At 41.3% G+C, this 21937-nt stretch overlaps 1 protein-coding gene across 1 annotated transcript in view; it reads right to left on the bottom strand.

Moving 5' to 3' along the window:
• Positions 1-19170, bottom strand: part of ATP2C1 (ATPase secretory pathway Ca2+ transporting 1) — a 100687-nt gene extending 81517 nt beyond the window's left edge. Inside the window, exon 1 of the mRNA XM_019536765.1 lies at positions 18929-19170. Within this exon, the coding sequence (XP_019392310.1) occupies positions 18929-19036 (108 nt within the window). The 5' untranslated portion in view covers positions 19037-19170. The remainder of the gene's footprint in view (positions 1-18928) is intronic.
• Between the last annotated feature and the right edge of the window lie 2767 nt (positions 19171-21937).

The raw sequence follows: 21937 nt of genomic DNA, 5'->3' as shown, positions 1-21937 counted from the left end.
CAGACGCCCCCCGGCCAGCGAAGGCTCGATTCGCTTCCGCTACGAGCGGAAGGGGTGGGGCCGGGTCGGGCGGCGCCATGACGCATGCGTTGCTGAAGGCCGGCCTGGGCGAGAGGGAGGGGACGACTGGAACGTGCGGAAGCTCCGGCTCTGGCCTCTCAGCCCCGCCCAAGGACGGCCCCGGGGATGGGGCACACTATTCCACGACCCCCGCCCGACAGTATCTTGGTACGGCCTACACCAGGGCTGCTTAACCTTGCTGGGTTGGAAGCAGACAGGCAAAAAAAGACCCTCTAAGTTCATCACTCTGTTCTTGCCTCCATAAAAAACAGTAACGGGGATTTTCCTATTGAAAAGAACCCAGCCAAACCGCTCTGCTGGCTTTGTCTTGGAAGTCTCGGGGTACATATATTGCGCCACTTGCGTGCAATAAACTCTCAGACCCACCACTGGTGCAGAGCGATTATCACACCGCTGGTTAGTCACACAATACATTTTGACCAGCCTTATCACACCACGAAAAGCACTGTCTGCCTCAAAAGAGAGCCAACCCCATCGGTAACATGTAGGGGGCACACGTGCACCTCCCCCCGAAATTGGCAGTGCACTCCCCAAGATGGGCTGACACCGCTGGCAGCGCTAGTGGGCAGCTGCCACCCTCCACCCCTTTGCCGCCAACATTGCCCCTGTGGCGTCTGCGGGAGGTTGTCAATCTGTTGGCCGCCACAGTGACTACCATCGTCAGTCAGTGCTCGCCAGCCACCCCCCAACTCTCACCGTCATGGCCACCTGAAGGAGCTCCCTGCTCGCCACAGCCATGGCCCTGTCACCTTGGGGGGGGGGGGTCACCGTGCCCTGCCCCCCCCAGCCTCGGGAGGCATGCAACATTCGTGGCCAATCCTCTATGACATTGATTCCCAAACTGGCAGATGGTGTGCCACCAATTTAAAACGATACAACTTTAAGATACCACCAGCAAATTTTTGTCATATAAAGTAGAATTATAACTAATCTGGTAACATGTACAACTGACATGCTATCTGAGTACCACTGGTGGTACCTGTACCACAGATTGGGAACCGCTGCACTATGGAGTTAGTGTTTGAAAATGTATAACGATTTTATAGCTGGTTTGTGCCCAGCTTTCATTTGAAGGCACAGCAGGGCCCACCTATGCAAAGGTAACAGGGCTAACATGGGATAGCCCCTTCCCCCCAACAGCACCCTTGACAGGATTGTGCCACCCAGAGGCACTGCGGTCCCCTAGTTGAGAATCACTGGCCTAGCTTAACCGATCAATTTACCTTGGGATAATTCATAGTCATAGAAAATGACTGGTTGGAAGGGACTGCTGAAGGTCATCTAGTCCAACCCCCTGCTTAAAGCAGGACCCTAGATCATTCTAGCCCAGGGCTTTGTCAAGCTAGGACTTAAAAATCTCCAAGGATGAAGATTCCACCACCTGTCTAGGTAAATTGTTCTTGTGCTGCACCACCCTCCTAGTGAGAAAGTTTTCTGAATACCCAACCTAAACCTCCCTTGCTTCAGCTTGACACCACTATGATAGTCCAAAATTCCTGCCAGCAACCCCCTTTTTCCCCCACCTCATCAATACCTGGTGAGTCTGCATCCAGTTTTGGGCTCCACAATTTAAAAAGGATGTGGAGAAGCTTGAGAGAGTCCAGAGGAGAGCCACATGCATGATAAGAGAACAGGAAAACAGGCCTTATGATGAGAGGCTGAGAGCTATAGGACTCTTCAGCCTAGAAAAGCACAGGCTCAGTGGTGCACAGCCATGGTGGCTGCCTATAAGTATACAAGGCATGTACATCAGGATCTGGGGGAACGCCTGTTCACCAGAGCGACCCATGGGATGACAAGTCAAACGATCACAAACTTCTCCAAGACCATTTCAAGCTGGACGTAAGGAAGAACTTCTTTACAGTCCAAGCCCCCAAGGCCTAGAACAGACTGATGCCAGGGGTGGTGCAAGTACCTACTCTGGACCCCTTTAAGAGTCAATTGGATGTTTATATTGCTGGGATCCTGTGACCCCAGCTGACTTCCTGCCTCTGGGGGCAGGGGGCTGGACTTGATGAACTTCCAAGGTCCCTTCCAGCCTAATGTCTATGAAATCTATGAGCACCTATCTCATTTATCAACTCCTGATATCTGGTAGTGAATACCTTTGCCATCACTTGATTAATTTGCCTTCCCCAGGGAAATGCAAAGCTTACTGTTACAACTGCACAAAACCTAGTTCTCTTTGAACGGCAAGTAAGATTAGCTTTTATGCAGTATTCAACAGGAAAGATTAAACACGGCAATCCCAAATTTTCTTGTTCGCAGTGGTCTTCAATATTTTTCTTGTAAAAAAGATATGGAATTACCAGCCCTTCTCACCAAACAGTTTAATTCTAACAGCTTGCTTGCCTATGTCCTAAGAATGGAAAAAACATTCTTCAGAATGGTGGTTTAAGTACTAAACATACCAGAGTAGGGTATCTTTGATGTCTCTCCCTTCGAGATTATTATTTTTCTTAAATAGAAAATTAATCAACTGTAAATGAGCTGTTTTGACGTTCAAGATCAAAATTCTAACATGACTTAGACACGTTGATGCAGGCTTGACACCCCATTTTTAAAGAAGTGCAATAGATATACACACACAACTTGATTAACACCTTGTGATTGACAGTCTGTCACCTTATCTTGGTTTATCTTCAGCAGGAAAAGGAGCCAAGATGAATGTCAGTTCATAAATAGCATATACTTCAGCTACATTTTAACCTTTGTAAAATTAAGCCTAACTTGCTGCTTTGTGAAGCCCTCAACTATACAAGGTCAGGTTTACACATTTGTTTCATCTTTCTAATTCTTCAATTACTTTGTTTAGATGCAAACATAATTTAGATTTACTTTTGTACTGTGACATGGAAAACAAAAGGTCCAAGTTCTGATTTGAAATACTAGGAGATAAAAGAAAATAAATGGGAAGCAAGCTAGTTATTCCAGAGTAATCTAAGATAGGATTTCAGGTTCTGCTCAATTTGTTGCCATAACTAGGGGACTATTGAAGGATTTAAAAAAAAAAAAAAAAATCAGACAACCTCCAATTCTTTAAAGCTGCTATTTAATTCCTTGCCTTAACTGCAAAAAGATTTCTGTAAACAGCTTCCTAGTGAAAAAAATTCACTGCCCTTCCGCTGTTGCTAGCATTTATATTAGAAATAAGTACAAGCATGCTCTGGTGTTACACTCTATTGAAAGATACACTTACACTTTAAGGCATATACATTCATTACAGAAGCTGTTTAGGTATGAACATTGATTTACTGTAAATTATCTAGGAAGGAACATCTCTTTATTCAATAAGGCATCCTTTTAACATAAATAAAATAGTCACTAATTTTGTTTCCAAAGACCCAGAACCTGCACCCCATGGCTCTATTTATTAGAGACCTAAATATTGCACACCTCCTCCCATCTGCAGCAGTTTAACACTTTCTCTGACTCTAACATGAATCATATTATGCAAGAACATCAGGACAGTTTTAGTAATTTCAGCCTCCCTAGAAAGTTCCTTCCACAAACAAACGTATTTGGCAAGTGCAAGATAACAACATTTTCTAGAGACTTGTCTGAATTTTAATTATGTTGATAAGCTGCATTCTTCTAAATATAATTTTACTGCAACTAGGCATGTACATTAATCATGAAAATATTCAGTAATCTTCATTTTCATCTAATTATATTTGCAATAAGAATACTGGCCTGTGGATCAAAAGAAATAATATTTTTCTTTTAGTCTGTCTCCCAACAGGATAATTAAAATTAGAAGCACAAGGTTGATTTACTGTTAATTGGAATACAAAGTGCTTTTCAATGATCTTTAAGCTCCACAACTAGAATCTATTTTCAAAAAGTTTTTTAAAAATATATTTCTCAAAACCCATTGTTACAACCTTTCAAATGAAAAGTAGAGCAAGAACATTTAAGTGTTTTGCTGTAGTTTATATTTAACAAGTGGAAAAGAAACTAGTTCAATTCCACTATATTACACCCTGGTGTAGAAGTGGGGGGCAAAAATGAAAAATGGTTTTGTGACTTGTTTTGCTTCTTTATGTTGTATAAAGAATCTTCCCCTGCCCAAAAAAGTCTTAAGTATGTTACATTTCACCCACCCTCTTCCCATTAGAAAAACCTTGCTTACTCTGTAAAACTACAGGGGCACCTGTACATATGATGAGGGTTTAGTCCTCAGCGTTTTACTTTATGCCCCCTAAATTGAAATGGTGGGTCTTTAAATGAAACCCCGTTTAAATTTTTCCATCGTGTTATGGTAAGGGGCCTGATCCTTTTTCCCCCCCCTTTAACAAGAGCTGGAGCCTGCCTGCAGCCAAGCGACAAGCTGCTGACAGGCTGAGCAGCCCCTTAGCTGCAGGAGGGCTGGTCCTTTCCTCTGCAGTGGCATTGCACCCCCCCCAGGCAGGCTGCTAGCAGGTCAAGTGCTCCCCCAGCTCAGAGGCAGCACGTGGCTGCATGAGCAGCATGATGCCCAGGGAACAGCACCTGGCAGGCTTCCAGCAGGCAGGGTCAGGGAACAGCTGGATTGGGCCAGGTGCTGCCTCTGAGTTGGGACAGCACCTGGCCCACTAGCAGCTTGTCTGGGGTGGCCCCAAGGAGTGCCAACACCACAAAGGGAAGAACTAGGACCCCCACAACTCAGGGGCTGCTCACTCCCTACCCATGGGAGAAGTGGGCAGACTCTGCCTGAATAAAAAAAGATTGGGCCCCTTACCACTTCTTCCTTCAGCAGGCTCTTGCTGAAAGCAGAAGTGGCGTGGGGTCCGATCCTATTTTTCTGTGGACCTGCCTGCCTCTCCGGTGGCAAGCTTACATCTGCAACACATCATTGCAAAATAACCTATATCCACATGCAGGTTAATTTGCAACAATGCAAACTCAACTAAAATTCCCAAAATTGGCATACATGTAATGTGTAATGCCATTAAGGCACACGAACAACATTTTTGTCACATGTACATTGTGCCCCAGGAAAACTGACAGGAGAAACGGTCATGACAGCCCAAGGAACATTGATGATCAATTGCAAGGAAAGGGAGTGTTCAAATCAAAGTGCGTTCAAATGCTAGAACTCTTATGATACAATCAAATTTGCAAAGAAATTTAGCTTTTTGGGTAAAGCTTAATTTTTTCCCCTTAAACTTCAGCATTAGGCATGAGAGTTTCTCACTTAAATTACAGTTTCAAAATATTCTAGGTTTATATTAAAGGAAAGTTCTATCCACTCAATACTGCCCATTATATTCCTTTTGGCCAAAATAAGATAAGTACATTTAAACTGAAGAAGCTTACTTAAGAATGCCACTGATATAAGATGACTTGCTTTATTCTGCCACTCTTCTTTCTCTAGTAGTCTAGAGCAGTGGTGCTCAAGCTTTTGGTCCCACAGTCCAGAACAGCAGTGCAAGGCTGATCTATGGGTCAAATCAAGTTCTGTGCACTAGAATGGGGCCCCACCCCACTCCTGTCCAGCTCTGCATGCCAAGATTGGGCCCTGGGGCCTTGCGTCCCCGCTCTAGCATGCAGGGCACAGGACTCCCCCTGGGTCCAAAAATGTGCTAGCAGGGTCTAGTACAACTGCTCCCCTGCTGCCAGATTTTCAGTTCCAGGGGAGGCCCTGCACGTCAGATGACCCAGCACTCGGGGCCCATTGTGGCCCAAAGGCCAGGGGTGGAACCCCACCTCTTCTGTGGTATAATAGAATTTCTTCAGAAAAATAATACCCATAAACAAATGATCACAGGAAGTAAATATTTGAAAAAAGAGAGAGACTTTTTATTCCTTTTCCACTAAGGAATCCAAGATGGTGAAATGGGGGGGGGGGGGTGCAGCTGTAGCAGAGAGCTCATCGCACATGCATCTGGCAGCCAAAACCAGAGCTCTTGGCAATGTATCAGTAGTGAAGGGCAGAAGGGAATGTGACCACACCACCATAGCCCTCAGATCTGCCCTGTCCTTTTCAGACCACAACTGCATTCCATATACTTTTTTTTATTCTACACTTTAAACTTCCAGATTGCTTCTGGTTCCTTTTTCAAGCCAAATCTTCAAAAGAAACACTTTTAGATACACCCTTTTAAAGATGGATTTATTAAAATGTTATTGATGTTGAGATATATCAGTAATTATAAAATCTCTGGTAGCTTAATTAACTTCTCAGGAGATTAACAATTTGTTCTGCCTAAAGAAGTGTGTTTATACTTAAAAGCTTGCAAAGAACAATTTCTCCAACTATTTAGTTGGTCTAATAAGAGAAATGACATTTACCGAAAGAACCTTCTCTGCCTAGTGTGGCCACAGGAAGTGCTGGAGCAAAGATCATCCATTTGTCCCTGTAGTGAAACCATATAATAGACATACCATTATAACAAAAAGATTTTAGTATTCAGGGTCCCAGGTTAAGCTGCTTTTTAAAGACAGCCGTAATTGATTGTAAACTCCCCATTACCCATGGAAAATATATATAAATATTTCATAAACACCGTAGTAAATACTGCCCTCTTCAATAGGGAAAGTGTTTCAAGGATGTCCTCAAGGCCAAAGTGGAAACAAATGCAACATAAACATCAATGCATGGGAGACTCATCACCATCCCCAACAGAGAAAGTGTCTGCTACAAGGATCTCAGTACTTTGAAACTGTGCAATGACAACAAAAGACAGAAAAGCAGGAGTGGCAGAAACAGCATGTCAGGGACTAAATAAAGCATTCAGAGCCACCCACCCTGCATGGAAACACATGCCCAACTTACAACAGAGTCTGTCAATCCCAGTTTGGCCTTGTCAATCATCTTCAGAACCCCAGGTAAGACAATCATGGAAGACAATCATCCTCGACTGTGAAGGACTCAAGAGAAAAGTAAATCCCAACCTTTCATTTGTCAGAAAAATTAATTCATTTAACCTTAGCCATGTCAGCTCCCTCTCCCTCTGCTGCTGCTCATCATCAACATCACATTTTTGTTTTTGGCATCTTCTACATCCTGCAGATTTCATACTCCAGATACCTCAGCTAAACCCCTCCATCAGCCATTTGTGTTTTGGATTAACTCAGTCCTGGGCTCAAAGTATATCCTCTTCCTCCGTTTTAGGGCACGTAAGACTCTTAATCTGTTCCTGGTATATTCCTCAGTTGCCCTTCCTCAAACTGGGATTTCAAGCCCAAGTTCTTGAAGAGGGTGCATCTCCTCCAGTTGTACCTCCAATTAACTCCAGTGGTGGCACCTGAATATACTTGAAACAGGGAAGTGATATGGGCTTGTCTGTGAAAAAATGGCCAACAGAACCAGTCAGGCCAGAAAAGGGTGCATATTAAATGCCACCCTCTGACAGTGGTTTGGTTTGCTGTGTATTTTAACCAAAAATCCCAATTTGGACAGCACACCTCCAGTGTTCCTACTATAGCACAGCCCTTGCTATACCTTTTCAGTGCCAAATATGGCTTAAACCCATACTCAACCAAGAGCAGTGAAGGGAAGAAAGTGAACTAGTAATATGGCTCAAAAAAAAAAAAAAAAAATTACACTTGTTTTTAACATTCTACTAGAATATTAAAACCGAAAGCACGCACTGTTCTAGAGTGCTGAATCATTTTAGTTACATTATTGTAAAAACATCTGTGGCAGACAATAAAGACCCTCTAACAATAAAGCTATAAAGGAGGATTAAATTAATCAGTTGTGGTGGAGCAGTTTAGTTTCAACTGATTCAAAGTCATTGTCCCAACAATTTTATGAATGCTGCATATGTTAAGAACACAGCCAAGTATCTCTGTATTTAAGAATCATTTTGTAGACCATTTTTTCCCTTGAAAATTAGGATGAGGGCAATTTACAATAAGAAGCTGACAGCTAGTAAACTGATATTTACATGCTTGTAAGATTTCAGCTTCTGGCAAAGATAAACTAATTTGTGATGAATGGAAGTGATGGATTTGTTTCTATAATTTCATTCAGACTATGAGCCAAAAATTTATCAAGTGGAAACATGTGGTAGTCTAACTTGGCAAAAATTCATTCTAAACTCATGTCTTCTTAGGCAATTTACATTCCATTTTCCTTTATTATTATTTGCACTTGAATGGAAATCAATTATTCTTTGGAGATCCACTCCCCTCCTAACAAACCATCCCATCAGAAGATACCCGTTTTAGATCAGATTAAGGCTGGTAAAGCTCACTTTTAAATTATTCTTCAGTATGTTACTACTGTAAGTCCCTGCTCTAGATAAAAGGCTAATATTTTTAAGATAGCATGCACTTAAGTTTCACAGCTGGGGCACTAACCTGAAATGCTGAAGTGGGGAGAAAGATAAAGACATCACACAAAACAGCTTTTGAAGTTTTCCAGCTATTCTGGGTCACTGAAGACATTCTAATCTAGCAGGTAATTGTGGCAGTGCATTCTTTAACTCATACATCAGCTTCATTCTAGTATACTTTTAGCTACTCAATATGCTAGAGGAGGATTTTTAAGAAGTTTAAAAATATGTTGAATACCCTCCTCTCTACCATCTGGCTAGTGGGGACATTCTGTACAAATTCAACATGCCAACTGTGTATTCAGAAGCAAGTTTTCCAGCAAAATATTCACCAATTGTGATGGTGTCCCTTTATAGAAGACCCAATTAGTCCAGATCCATTTCAGAGTCAAAGTGCACTCCTATTTCTAAATTCCAAAACACTGGTGTACACACATGCACACACAAAATTAACAAGAAACTTGTTTTATTGAAAAGGAACTTTCAAGTCATAAACATTCGAGATAATGACAGGTCCTAGTCTGTTGTTTTTTTAAATTCACATCTTTTAAATTTACTTCTGAAAGCACCACTTAGTACTTGCATAGCCTCACATAACTGAGGCTATTAACATGGTGAATTTAAAGATACCAAAATGTAGGATGTGAAACATTTCTTATTTTTTGCCTGTGATAAATGGCAAGTCAGGTATTAGGAAAGAGTTAAAACTGTCAAACTTAATAAGCGCACCACTATAATAATCACTGCAAGTACCCACTATGTCCACACGGCTGGCATTAAAATCCCTCATGTAGTGCTCCAGCAGATGCAGAATGGGGTTTTATTTCCCCACCAGGAGGAAAAAAAAAGAGTCTCTAGCTTCCACTATGCCTCATATGTTTTAAGAGCTTGTAACAAATTTAGAGCCTTTAAAATTTCACTGAGTTGCATGTGTGCAGTCTTAACTCTGTCACAAGTTTAAAAAATATATAAATCAGTCAATCAGTCCGTAATTTGTATCCCTTCCCCCTCCACATACATAAAATTCTCTCTCTCCACTTTAAGGGAATTTTTGCCAGCTACAAGTCTGGTGCACATAAAGCCTCTTACTCTCCATACTGATAAGGTTCAGTTTTCCCAAGGCTGATGAGAAATTTGGGTTTGCAAGAAGACAAGCTCTTTCATCATAACCAAGTGACTTGAAGATTAGCTATCTCTATGCTTGAAGTATACAGAACTATGAAAAAATCTAGGACTCCTGTCCATTTCTGAGTTGCAATTAGGTATTAATATTCATAGTTTGATAAGAGACCATTGATTGTCTATCAAACTTATACTGGATATGTTGCTTTTAAATTACTCTCCAGTAATAGAGATGATTGATTGTTCTCCAAGCATTTGTTTCTGGAAAAGTGACAAAAACAAGAAGTTAGCAAATTTAGTTTGACATTGTTGGTTGAGTTTGGAGTCTTCCCCCAAAAATTCCAACTATTGTCCATGTTCTATGACTGTTGGCCCACAAAGCATTTCAAGATGCAACTACTACTGTCAGAACAGACTACTGCAAATCTATGCAATTTGGCCTCTCAGAGGCTGAAGCAAAGCTGCACTGGGTAAGGCTATAAAAACTCTGGTGCATTGCGTCCATAATCATAAGGAAGCAGATACAAGTTTTGATACCACACATGTCCAGGCCCTGACAACAGAAGCCCCTTTTTGTAATGCTGTACTGCTAACGGTATAGCCAGTTCTTAAGATTTTCCCAATTACATTATTTTACAAGACTCATGTTCAAATCTAAAGTGTTCATTTTAATTGAAAGTAAATCTCTAGCCCTTGTAGGGACAATGAACAACTTGAAAACAAATCATAAGGGCTCAAGATTCAGATGGTAAATAAGAAGAATCCAACTTCAGAAAGTCTAAATTTTTGAGGGTGCAAGTCAGGATTTTCATTCTTGTGGGAAGGGCAACATTAGAAGTACTACTGTAGGTAGGATTAGGCTTGATTATAGACTAATTGAACTTTTTTCTGTGGCTTAAGTATTTGTTAACATTATGGTGGAAACAAAGGACCAATTGTGATGGAGTCTCTTTACGCTTTGCCCTGTGTTATCTCCTAAGAGACTGTATTTTCTTTTAGGTTTAAGGAGGACCTTGTAATGCAATCATTCAGAGGCTTGTTATCAAAGTAGTTTGGCAGTAGACAACTGACATAGGGTCATGATGGGGTCCATCTAAGAATTTACAAGAATTAGCTTTCCTTTTCAAAAGGAAAGGAGAAAGAAGGATTAATTCAAACTCCCTGGCCATCTATACACATACTCCTGGGTGGGGGTGAGGATGGGGGTCAGCACTTTAATTAGAGCAACACCAAAAGCCACTCTAATTAAATCACCCACAGTGTCCCGTGCTTCAAAATATTAGCGGGCAACATTTGCTTAAAACCAAAGCTCATGTGATGAGCTTTAGTTCAAACACCCCTGCTGCCATTTTGAAACACTGGGATGCTGAAACTGCTGGAGCATGCTAATTAGTTCACTCCAGCAGACATGATTAATCAAGTCTGCTCCAACATGCTAATTAGAACACATCAGAGCAGACTTCTGGCATGTGTATAGGTACCCCTAGTTGTAGTTTAGTTTTGGGTTTTTGTTTCAGGGGTTTTTTCCTTTAAATCTTTCTAAGGACATTCACTGAGCTGCACACAACTCAGTTCAAACAAATTGCAAAATAGTTCCAAGTATAATGTAGTACGTCTTCAGACCCCAAAAATCTAGAAAGCACTTAATTATTGACAAGCAACCACAAGAATGTGCCAATTAATGCATATTGAACTTGGTGAAGGGAGGATACTAGAGAAGGTTCTAGCTAGGAACATGAAATAAGTCCCTATTTTAGGCAAAAGTCATGTCATCCAAGCAAAACAGGCAGCATTTTAAAATTCCACCTAAAAAGTGTTATTTTCCCATTGTTTATCAATACATGCTGGCAACTCTTCTAGTGAATTTAGTTTAATGTTTGAATTTCTTTGAATACTGAAATACAGGTCTTTTCATAAAGGCTTATTTAGTTTCCTTAGAGCTTTCCTAATAAAAAGGGGATAAGTCATTTGTAATAACTGCTGCTTTATACAGCATTTATATTGGAAACCAAAGCTATTTTTAGTGCAGCTGCCATTAATGGACAATCTTGTCTTTGTTCTTCTAAAGAAGAGACACTGACACAGAAAGATCCAAAGTCTTAGCCCCTCTCCCCCCTTCTTTTTCATCAGCGGATGCTTTGGATTGTTGCTCAAATGGTAACAGCACCACCACTATCATATTGCTTGCTTTAAACAGAGAAAGCTCATCTCTCCTCAGAATATATAAAAAGGTGAAGACAAGAATATGGGCCTTCTGTGGCTTATGGACCTTCTATTCCATCGTATTGTTTTTAGCTGGAAGATTGTTTGTGGGATGGCAGAGAGAGGGGTAACGGAAAGCTTGACAGCTGTTTCAACACCATCTTCCAGGAGTTCTCCAATAGCCATGTGTCCTATTCAGACACTATGGCTACATTCTTAATATCAGTTCCACACAGAACAAAAGCTTTGACTCTTTCCTGTTTAAAGTCAGAATTTAATTCCTGAAAAAACCCAGTTAGCTATCCAGAGCTCAAAAAAATCATCTAATTTCAGCAGTTGTATACCACAGATATTGGACCAAATACAGGCTACACCAAGGAATGGTTATATGTATTGTGTTGGATATAAACCAGGTTTGTCTGGCTCTCGAACAAGTAATAAATGTAGTGCACAAGATTTTTATGTTTTCTTTAAATCAAAGGGACAATAGAAGCCTACTAACGAATGTTTAAGGCCAAGACGACCATGCTGATGTCCGATCTGATCTCCTGTAACAGATGATAGGACTTTACATGGTATTTTTTGCAAAAATCTTATAACTGCTGTTTGAGGTTTAGCCTGTCCTTTAGTGAAAAAAGTCTCCAGTATTAGTTTAAGAAGTTCATGTTATGGAAAAAGTCCATCACCAACCTAGACAGATTGCTAAAAAGGTGCACATTGATCTAGTTTCAGATTCCATCCAGTACATTTTGTTTGGACTTTTCTGCTAAATTGAAATAGTTATCTAGTATAAACTATTTCCCTAGGAATGTACTGGCAGAACATATTTGGTTGTTACCATTGCACTGGCTTGTGTTTTTGTCCTACTGTCAAGTGTCAACACCCCTTCTTCGCTGTGAAGGATATGACATGAAGCTCCCTGCTCTAACTTATGAGGCTTCGCAGAAAGCGCCATAAGTTAAAGCAAACCCCTGCCACTGACCCAACAGATGTTTAATGTTGGGTTAAGGGGATGGAGGATTGAGGGGGATGGGGCTCCTTTGGAGGTGATCCAGAAGGAGCTGCCTGTCTGTAGTCTCTCCCCATTCCATTACAGGCTGGGTAAACCCAGCCCAGAGCTCCCTCTCCTCTCTTCTACTCCCTTGCATCCTGCAGACAGCACCCAGGTAGAGCTGGGCTGCATCAGCCCAGCCCCAGTTGCATGCAGGAACAGATACAAGCTAATGAAAGCACTCTACTTTGGAGCGCCTTCATCTGAACTCTCATTAGATGAGGGCTAATTGTCATGCAATCAAGCACTTTTAGACTGCTCTGCAGCTATGCCGTTCTGTCAAGGCACAGCTGTAGAGTGCTTTCAAGGGGCCAATTGCATGACAAATGTCACTTCTGTCAGCATCCATGGGTGATAGTTGTTGACCATAAGATAGAGCATTCTCTAGCCACAATCCCGCCCTGAGGAGACATGCAACTGCTGCATGGCCCTACTTAGGACAAAACAATCCAAGTAGAAATTTATATAGAGCAACACTTCTCTATGTCTTCACTTGTCTGGTTAAATCCTTTTAGAATATACAACTCACCCAAAGAGTGAGAAAGAGACCAGCACCTGTTTGTAAGAGAAACAGTAGTGGGGAAGGAGGCATCACCAGACAAGTTAATGAATGATCTATCTTGGAGATGCTCCTATTCCCATTCACAAGGAGCTCAAAAAGTTTTCCTGCTCTTCTAAAATGTCCCCAATCCTGCAAATCATTCCACATAAGCTGACTCTTGGGCTCAGAGCCTCAGTTTTTGTCTGCATGAAGACGACCCATCTCCTGAAGTTGAAATGATCCCTGGATAATCTATACGTCAAAGTGACACCATTTTAGCTACACACAAATAATTTTGTATTAAATTTGACTGACCTGGAATATAGGAAAAGTGATTCCAGTAAACTGTATAACTATTCTGAGCAAGCAGATGGCCTCACAAATGTCAATTACTGTTACAACTCAGTAGAACAGTTGAATAACTGAGGTCACATAGTTACCAGCATGCTTTATAAATATCTCATTTATTCTGTGTAAAACTAGTTACTCGTATTAGTTTCTCAACACAACACAATTCTTCTTCCATTTTCTTTAAATGTTAGTCAGATACGTTTTACAAATTGATATTAAATCAAAAAGTATCCTGCAGTTTTTTCCCCAAGATGTTTTATTTGGCTTCAAGTAGTATTTAGAACTAGATGTATAAGTTTCACCAGCATATTTTCCAGAGTAGTTTCTTTAAATGTTACAGGGCTGGATAAGGGCAAATAGACAATATGATATAGTTCAATTTTTTCCCCCTCACTAATTGAAAAAATTAATTCTTTGAGACACCAAAATCCACCAAATATTCCAAGAAGCAAGCAGAATAACATTATTTCTATCATGTTTAGACCATAGAGATTTCTTAAAAGCTACCTTGAATTAATGTCTTATTTTGTTGTCAGGCATATAATAATCAGATTTATAGATTTACTGCCATTTTATCAGCAGGGGGAGAAAAAAAAATGAATTTCTCTAATTTGCATACTTAAAAATTGAATTGGAACAGGATTAGTCACCATATGATTAAAACAAACAAGCCCATTGATTTTGCTTATTCACTGAGGAAAAGTTGCTGCCGGTGCCTTTCAACTGCTAACAGCTAGCATGATGACTAAAACAAAAAGCACAATGCAGTTCAATAAAAGAAAAGCAACCTATTTTTCAACATGTTCTCTTATGTTTTTAGTCTCCACTCATAAATCATCAGATTTCCTGTGTAGATTATATTAAAAGTGATGCACTGATAAATTAAACCCAACTTTAAGTTTTAAAATCAGTTTAATCAGTTTATGATACATACACAACCTGTGAGGCATTCTTTTGGCATGCCAGAAGCCAACTGAGAATCAGTTCATGCATTCGTTTTCTTACTAGTGTTTAATCAATATCCAACACCTCATCTTCAAAAGAGCCTAATCTCAATAATTCTTTATGCAAGAGCACAGAGAACGACGGTATTTTTTTTTTTTCAAAAGTCATATTTCCAGTGAGATACAGCTTTTCTTTTTATAAGAGTGGATTAAAACAAGTCTCTTAACTGGTATTATCCCCTCATCAACTATGCTGTTAAGAAATAGCCCTTGCTCTCAAAGAACCTCTAATACTTAGAACCAAGATAAATAGATTATATACATTTCCTACATCATTTACAACATCCATCTACAGGACTTATGTATTACTGCATTTAAAGCTAGTAACAACCAAGAATATTACCGAAGGCCTAGAACAAAGTTCAGTAGTGGATCAGGCCAGACCTTGGGTTAGACAATTATCCATAGGCTGACACTGGAATATCTAGTACCAAACAGAGGAATGACCAAGAGAGTGTGACAAAAACAATAATTAGGAGATACCTGTATGGAAAAAGTTTCTTTTAAATTCTCAGATATTAGTTTATACCTTGAAGTAGGTAAACCTATCACTCTTCCAGTCTTGTTCATCTCTACTAGAGGACAGTTAGGATGTTCTTATCTAGGTGTCCTTTTAATAATCTTGTTTAGTTCTTGGCCTCAATGACATCTCGTGGCAATTATTTTCCATACAGAATCTTACCTTTCCTGAAAAATACAAATTTTTATGCTTAAATTTTACTGGAACAGTTAGTGAGCTAATATCCATTTTTGCCACTAGACAATTGGATTTCCTCAAGTTCTCAAGCAGCCAGTACATAGTATTGTCTGATTTCCAGCATGAACAGCAAGTCAGCAGTGTAATCATGCAAAACTAAATTCAGACTGAAATTGTTAAGCCTGTTTTAGTTATAAGAGAGACAGAGAGCCAGAGATCAGTGGAAGAGCGTCTTGGGATACTTATTTTTTCCTGAACATACCAGGGAACAGCACTGAGTCCACAAACCTTATTTGCATTCACAGCCTGACACTGGACAATAAAAAAAAAAAAGAAATTAACAGAAAAGCATTCAGTTCATTTTCCATTTATAAAGCTGCATAATAAAGGACTAAAAGTTTAATGGCTAGGGACAGACGTTCAAAAAACCCATGCCTGAATTGATTCAATCTTTGTAGGTTAATCTAACCTACAGAGTGAACCAGTTTCCAAGTGGATAGACATTCCCTTTTCATTCCAGAAATGCAGGCATATGCCTACAATGGCTTAGGCCAGAAGCCCGGGAGTGCTAGAGCACCCTTCCCTTCCATACGGAAGCTGAGCTGGGGGGGTGGGGGCAGGACGTGGCCAGGCCTGGGCAGCCCTGAGTAGACCCCAACCTTGTGGTGGAGAAGGGGACTCTATGCTAGGCTGCCCAGCACCAGTGGGGGGGGGCTCTGCCCCACATAGGGCAGGGAAGGGGGCTCTGTTCAGTGCTGGGGGAAGACTCTTCCCCATCCTCCTCCCCCTGCCCCCACGGGCCATGGAGATGAGGGGCTCTATGCAGCACTCACTGGCCTGACCCAGCCAGGGCACAGGGAGCTGCAGCTCCATTACAGCTGCTCCCTGTGCCCAGCTGAGCCGGGCTGGGCTGGGCCGGGCCAGAGAGCGCCACACGCAGCCCCTTCTCTCTCTACTCTACAGGGTTGGAGGAAGGACATGGAAGAGTCCCCCCAGCACTGAACAGAGCTCCTTCCCCTTCCCATGGAAGGAGGAGCAGGGGGAAGAGCCCCTCTCTGGGCCCGGGCAGCCTCACAGAGCCCCCCTCCCTGTCCTACAATGGCAAAAGGGTAGGAGGATGGGGAAGAGCCCCCCTCTGGAGCTGGGCAGCCTGACAGAGTCCCCCTTCTAGCCTCATGGAGTCCCCTCCCCACCCAAGGGGGAAGATTGGGAGGAGGAGCACAAATCTCCCTCCAGTTCTGCACACAGCATGCCCCCCACCCTAGAGGGAGGGAGGAAGGAGTCCCCCCAGCACAGAACACAGCTCCAGCATGGCCTTGTTACGGTGAAGATGGCAGGGAGAAGGGTTAATTCCTCTCTCTGTTCCTTCTGCCCTGCAGCCAGGGTCTGCCAGCCCTAGAGGCCACTGCCACAACCCCCTCCCCTTTGCTCCCCAGCAAACAGGCAGACCACAGCTACGATGGGGGAGAAGGGGAATGAGGGAAGAATTAACTCCCTCTCTGCCCATGTTTCCTTAATGGGGCCATGCCAGCCAGCTGATGTCTCCACTAGGCCCAGTTCCTGCTCAGGCTAGAGAGCAGAGGGGCAGGGGCAGGGGCAGGTCTGCTGGGCTGGAGCAGAAAGCACAGCCCAGAGAGCATGCTGGGATGCTGGAGGACTCTCATTTAAGTTAAACCAGGAACAGGTCTGGGACAGACATTGCATAAACTGGTTTGAGCCAAATCACCTAAGTTTGATCCTACATTCAACCAGGTTTATCTCAAACCAGTTTCAGCCATTTTGAAACTGGTTTATGTGCACTAAATGTCTGTTCTGTTGCAGGTTTAAACCAGTTTCTGATCACTTAAACCGGTTTGTGTGTAATGTCTGTCCCTAGCCAATAAGAGTAATGTTAATGCTTTTTCTCCCATTAAAAGGCTATTTTCCAATTATTTGTAGCAGCAATACCAAAGTATGTTTCATTCAGAACACTTAATATTTCTGATCCCTGTACTAACTTCATTGTCAAATTTAGCAACAAGTTATCCATTAGTTTACCCTTCATACCAATCAATCCAATCCGTGATTCCTCGAACTGCAGTTGTTCCATACATCATTTTATGTTGTGTCAAGGTAAAACCTTTGAACAATTGAAAGGTAATAATCAACCAGCCTACTGCAACTCTACAAACATCTTTCCATTCCACTTCCATAACTGTATTATGCATAATCTGCTAAATGAACAGGAGCCATCAGAACCTGAATATAAAGCTCAGTTTGCATGAATTTGTCAGACATCCTGATTTGGATTTTTAAATCATTTGAGATCAGAATAAATTAATTTTAAGATAGACAGCAAGTTAAAACAGATTTATCATCCAGCTGTTGGTACTACTTATGAAAGAGTGGGCTGGTGCTAAACATCCTCCTGAACAACGGTTTACACTGCTAGATAAAGGAAAAGGGCCCTACAAAAGAGCTTGTTCTGACCGCCATGCACAACCCAAAGAGCACAACTCACATTCCACTCATTAAGCTTTTTCAGAACCAAGGAAACATGTTATTGTTTGGTCAAAATCACCATGTCACCATGGGGACTAAACCCATTAGAAAACTTAATTAGTCTGAATATTTTGAATTTTAGTTACTGTAAAAACATTGGTGAGAGAAATCATGAACAGCTGAACTGTCAGAAAGGGGGAGGAGGAGATTACTTTAGTCTCTTCCAAATTGCAGCATTAATAGGATTCTTGGACAAAATTATCAAAAAAAGATTATCTTTTGACCTATTATTTAGTTAAGAGTGCCATGAAGTTAACACTATAGTGTATGAAGGGAAGATTTCAGTTTCAAAGTAAGCTAATTACTAGCTTCTCACAAATGATGACCAGGTACCTTAATGTTAAACACACATTAAATAAATAACACTGAAGTCAGCAATACCCCACCTCCGCACACAATCCATCCTGAATGAATTAGAAGATCTGAACATTTTTTAAAAACATGGTATAGGATTTTTAATCATCCTCATGACACCCTAGTACACCAGGCGGCTTAACATTACAAACATATTGCTAAGAATCCAACCCTGTATTTGGCTGAAAATACGTCAAAAAGAACTAAGGACTGAGCAACCTAAATGATTTCCAACTGGCTTTTACAGAGCAGCGATTACCAAGATGACACAAATTTCCTTCTTCATTATTTATGTGCATCTTGTATAGTAAAATAATTGCAGATTGCTACATCTGTTTCCTTCAGTGCAACAAGTACAACTGCAAAGCTATCAGAACAAAAGGTGACCCTAACCATTACTCACCTAGTGTCAACTTCAAAATTATAAACATATAGTTGATAATATATAGGTTTCTCAGGAGACTTACCATGCAAGTAATAACTGGTTAAGGCATTATAGATTCAGGCCCTGACTACTGTAAAGTGTTCAGTAGCTGACCAGTAATTACCCTGAAGTCACACATTATTGATTATAACAGCCAGTTGCCTCACAAGAGTTATAAACCACCCTACAGGAACAATGACATTTAGAAACCATTACATTTCCAACTTCTAATTCCCGCCCTTAAGAATACAGCCGGTTGACCCAGAAGGTTACAGATAAAGGATTTTTCATTTTACCTTTTCTCGAGTCCTTTTTTCTCTCAGTGTTGATACAAGGTCCCCAATTGCACGAAGAGGGAGCTTTATGGAATAGGAGAAGAAAGGTTTATGCAGCAGATTATCCATAATTAATAAAGTAAGCTAGACAGTTCTTATTAACCCACTGTTACATAAACTCCCAGGACTGGAATCTGTTTGAATGCAAGTTTCCTGTCTCATTATAAACAATTATAGTCCTTAGTCTCTCTCAGTCCTTTTCTGCAGTGCAATTGCCTAAAGCCAGAAGATCAAATGCAGAGTTTACAACAAATGACCAGTGTTAACAACAAATGATGCCACAAGGACAGCATAAGTGGGGAGGAATTTAGGGGCAGTCCCACTGAATGCAAATCACCTTCCTGGCTGTAATCTGACTGTCCTATTTCTAGGAAGAATATTTTGCTGCAAGCTATATTAAGGTTAGCCAACTAGTCATTTTCTTACCCCCTCACCATGGAAGTTAATGCCCCCTAATACCTCTTAAAGCTTGTTCAGCTGCAGTAAAGAGGTTAGGAAATATGCTGTTTCTAGCATATTTTTCCTCCAGCTGATATTTCACCAACTGCAAGGTCTGATTTCATTTTTGTTCCACAAAATCTTGTTAGGTGGATTTGAGCCAGATGAATACATGATTTCATTCTTCATTTGCTAAGATGGAACTGCAAGGTGCCAGTTACAGAGCTTAACAATGGAAGCTTATATAAAGCTTAGGCTGCAATTGGAGCCTTTGCTTTGAATAATACCTGCAAACACACTTTCTACCAAGTTACTATATTTGTCTTCTTCCAGAACCTTCAAGTATACAGATTTATTCAGCAGACAAATAGTGTATTCCTTTGGCTTCTATTAGCGGGAGGGGCGAGGAGATTGTTATTTCAGATGATGATCAAGAGGAAAAAATGTCATGTCTTTTACTGTTTGAACATTCTCTGCTTTTTGGGAGTTAGGGAAGGTTTCTACTAAAGAGGAGGAAAAAGTTAATCCAAGAAAAAAAAGAGAGAGTTATCCATTCATTAAAGTCATTCAGACAAATCCTGCAGTCCTTACTCAGAACCATATATAGTCAATACAAATTTCCTTAGCAAAATTCTCAGAGTCCTTATTGTTTACAAGAGTTAATTTCCTTACAAAAAAAGACTCAGCTCCTATACACATATGAACACAGCTACCATACAGGAACATTGACTTGTATAGATCAGTACATATATTACTGGGAACTTGATTAGCATATAGGATTTGACCTAATACTATTAGATATAGCAGCCAAGGCCTAATTGATCAGCAATAATACTGCATAGTCTTCTGTGCAGAAAGTCCAAGGCAGTCAGAGGAATGCATGACAATTACTTGCTCACTGAGCTGACAGGAAAAAGAAGTAACTGTTAGAAATGTTCTCTCACTTGGCTTATGTGGGCCTTTCATAGAAGATCTTGTTCTATTTTCCCTTTCTTATCTTTCAAATTAAAAGATGTCTTCTGTTAGCTAGATCGCAGAACAATATTTGTTTTCTAAGCCAGTTCAGGTTGGACCAATAGTTGTAGCATATATCTTTGACTTTACGTGTGGAAGCTCAATACAAGCAACAATTTCTGCTTGGAAACCTCCCCTTGGTGGATGCATTTATGCTCCTAAATGACTGCTTGGCTGCTTACACTTCAGCCCATCTGTTTGGATGGCACTGGGCCCATTTACAAGGTGATATTTCAGTTTTACTTGCAGAGAGGTGGGTGTTCTGCACAACATTTCTCTGCCATCTGCACTTTGGTAAGAAGCCTTTCTGAGCCACAAATAGTACTCCTATAGTACATCAAATCTGTTGTCATATTTATGACCCAGTCCACCTGAACAACAAACAAAAGGAAAGCTTGGTTTCTCAGTGTTTCAGGCTGCCCAATACACAAGTTGCTGTTGAACCCAAGGGAAATTTACTAAAAACACTAAAGCAGGTCATAAGAGTAACGGTTGCAGGGATTCCACATAGACAAGTTTGTGGCTCATGATCAAGAGATTAATAAAACCAACACAAGTTGTATGCCTACAATGAGAACAAGGTAAAGGCATGTAGCTCCAGTTTGCTTTAACACTGCTCTTTAATAATATGCATAGGCCAAGTAAAGCACACAATTGCCTCTACCCTCATTCAGCCTGTATGGCTAGGGACAGACATTCAAAAAGTCTGAGCCTGAATTGATTTAATCTTTGCAGGTTATTTTAGCCTGGCTAGGCTAAATCAGTTTTGTAACTGGACAGACAGCCCAGAAGTGCAAGCACATGCCTACAGTGGTTCAGGCTAGAAGCTGAGGGATACTAGAGCAGGCCTCCCTTCCTTCAACAGTATGGAGCTGAGGTGGGGCATAGCCAGGCTCTAGCAGGACACTGTGATTAGCCCTGCAGGGAATTGATAGCAGTGTTTATCACCCAATTAAGAAAAAAACAGGGGGACATTATTAGCTACTGGTTGATTCCGCCTGTTGATTCAGCAAGGGCAGTAGCCAGCATATGGTCTGCTAGCTAATCAACAGACACCTCCTCAGCAAGACAGAGGAGAGAGGGGAAATCCTGCTTACCAGGGAGTGGTGAGGGCGAGGGGGGAAGTATCACAATCTGTGTGGGAGCTCCAGCCAGGGAGCAGGGGGAAGGGGCCAGCCCTACTGTGGAGCAGAGAGCCTTCCCCAACTCAGAAAGCATGCTGGGATGCTGGGGAGTCTGATCTTAAACCAGCAAGGGGTCTAGGACAGACTTTGCATAAACCAGTTTGAGCCAAATCAGTCAAGCTTGATTTCAACCAGGTTCTCTTATACTGGTTTCAGCCATTCTCAGACTGGTTTATGTGCACTGAACATTTGCTCTGTTACAGGTTAAAACCAGTTTCTGATCATTTAAACTGGTTAGTATGTAATGTCTGTCCCTAGCCTATAAGGTCAAACGAGCACTGTTGTCCTAGATAGTCTACTGTTATCCAGAGCAAGCAGATACTGCTTTGCCAGC

Source organism: Crocodylus porosus, unplaced genomic scaffold (genome assembly GCF_001723895.1).
Source record: "Crocodylus porosus isolate Cpor-Errol unplaced genomic scaffold, CroPor_comp1, whole genome shotgun sequence".
NCBI classification, from domain to species: domain Eukaryota; kingdom Metazoa; phylum Chordata; order Crocodylia; family Crocodylidae; genus Crocodylus; species Crocodylus porosus.
This window is presented reverse-complemented; position numbering and strand designations above follow the sequence as displayed.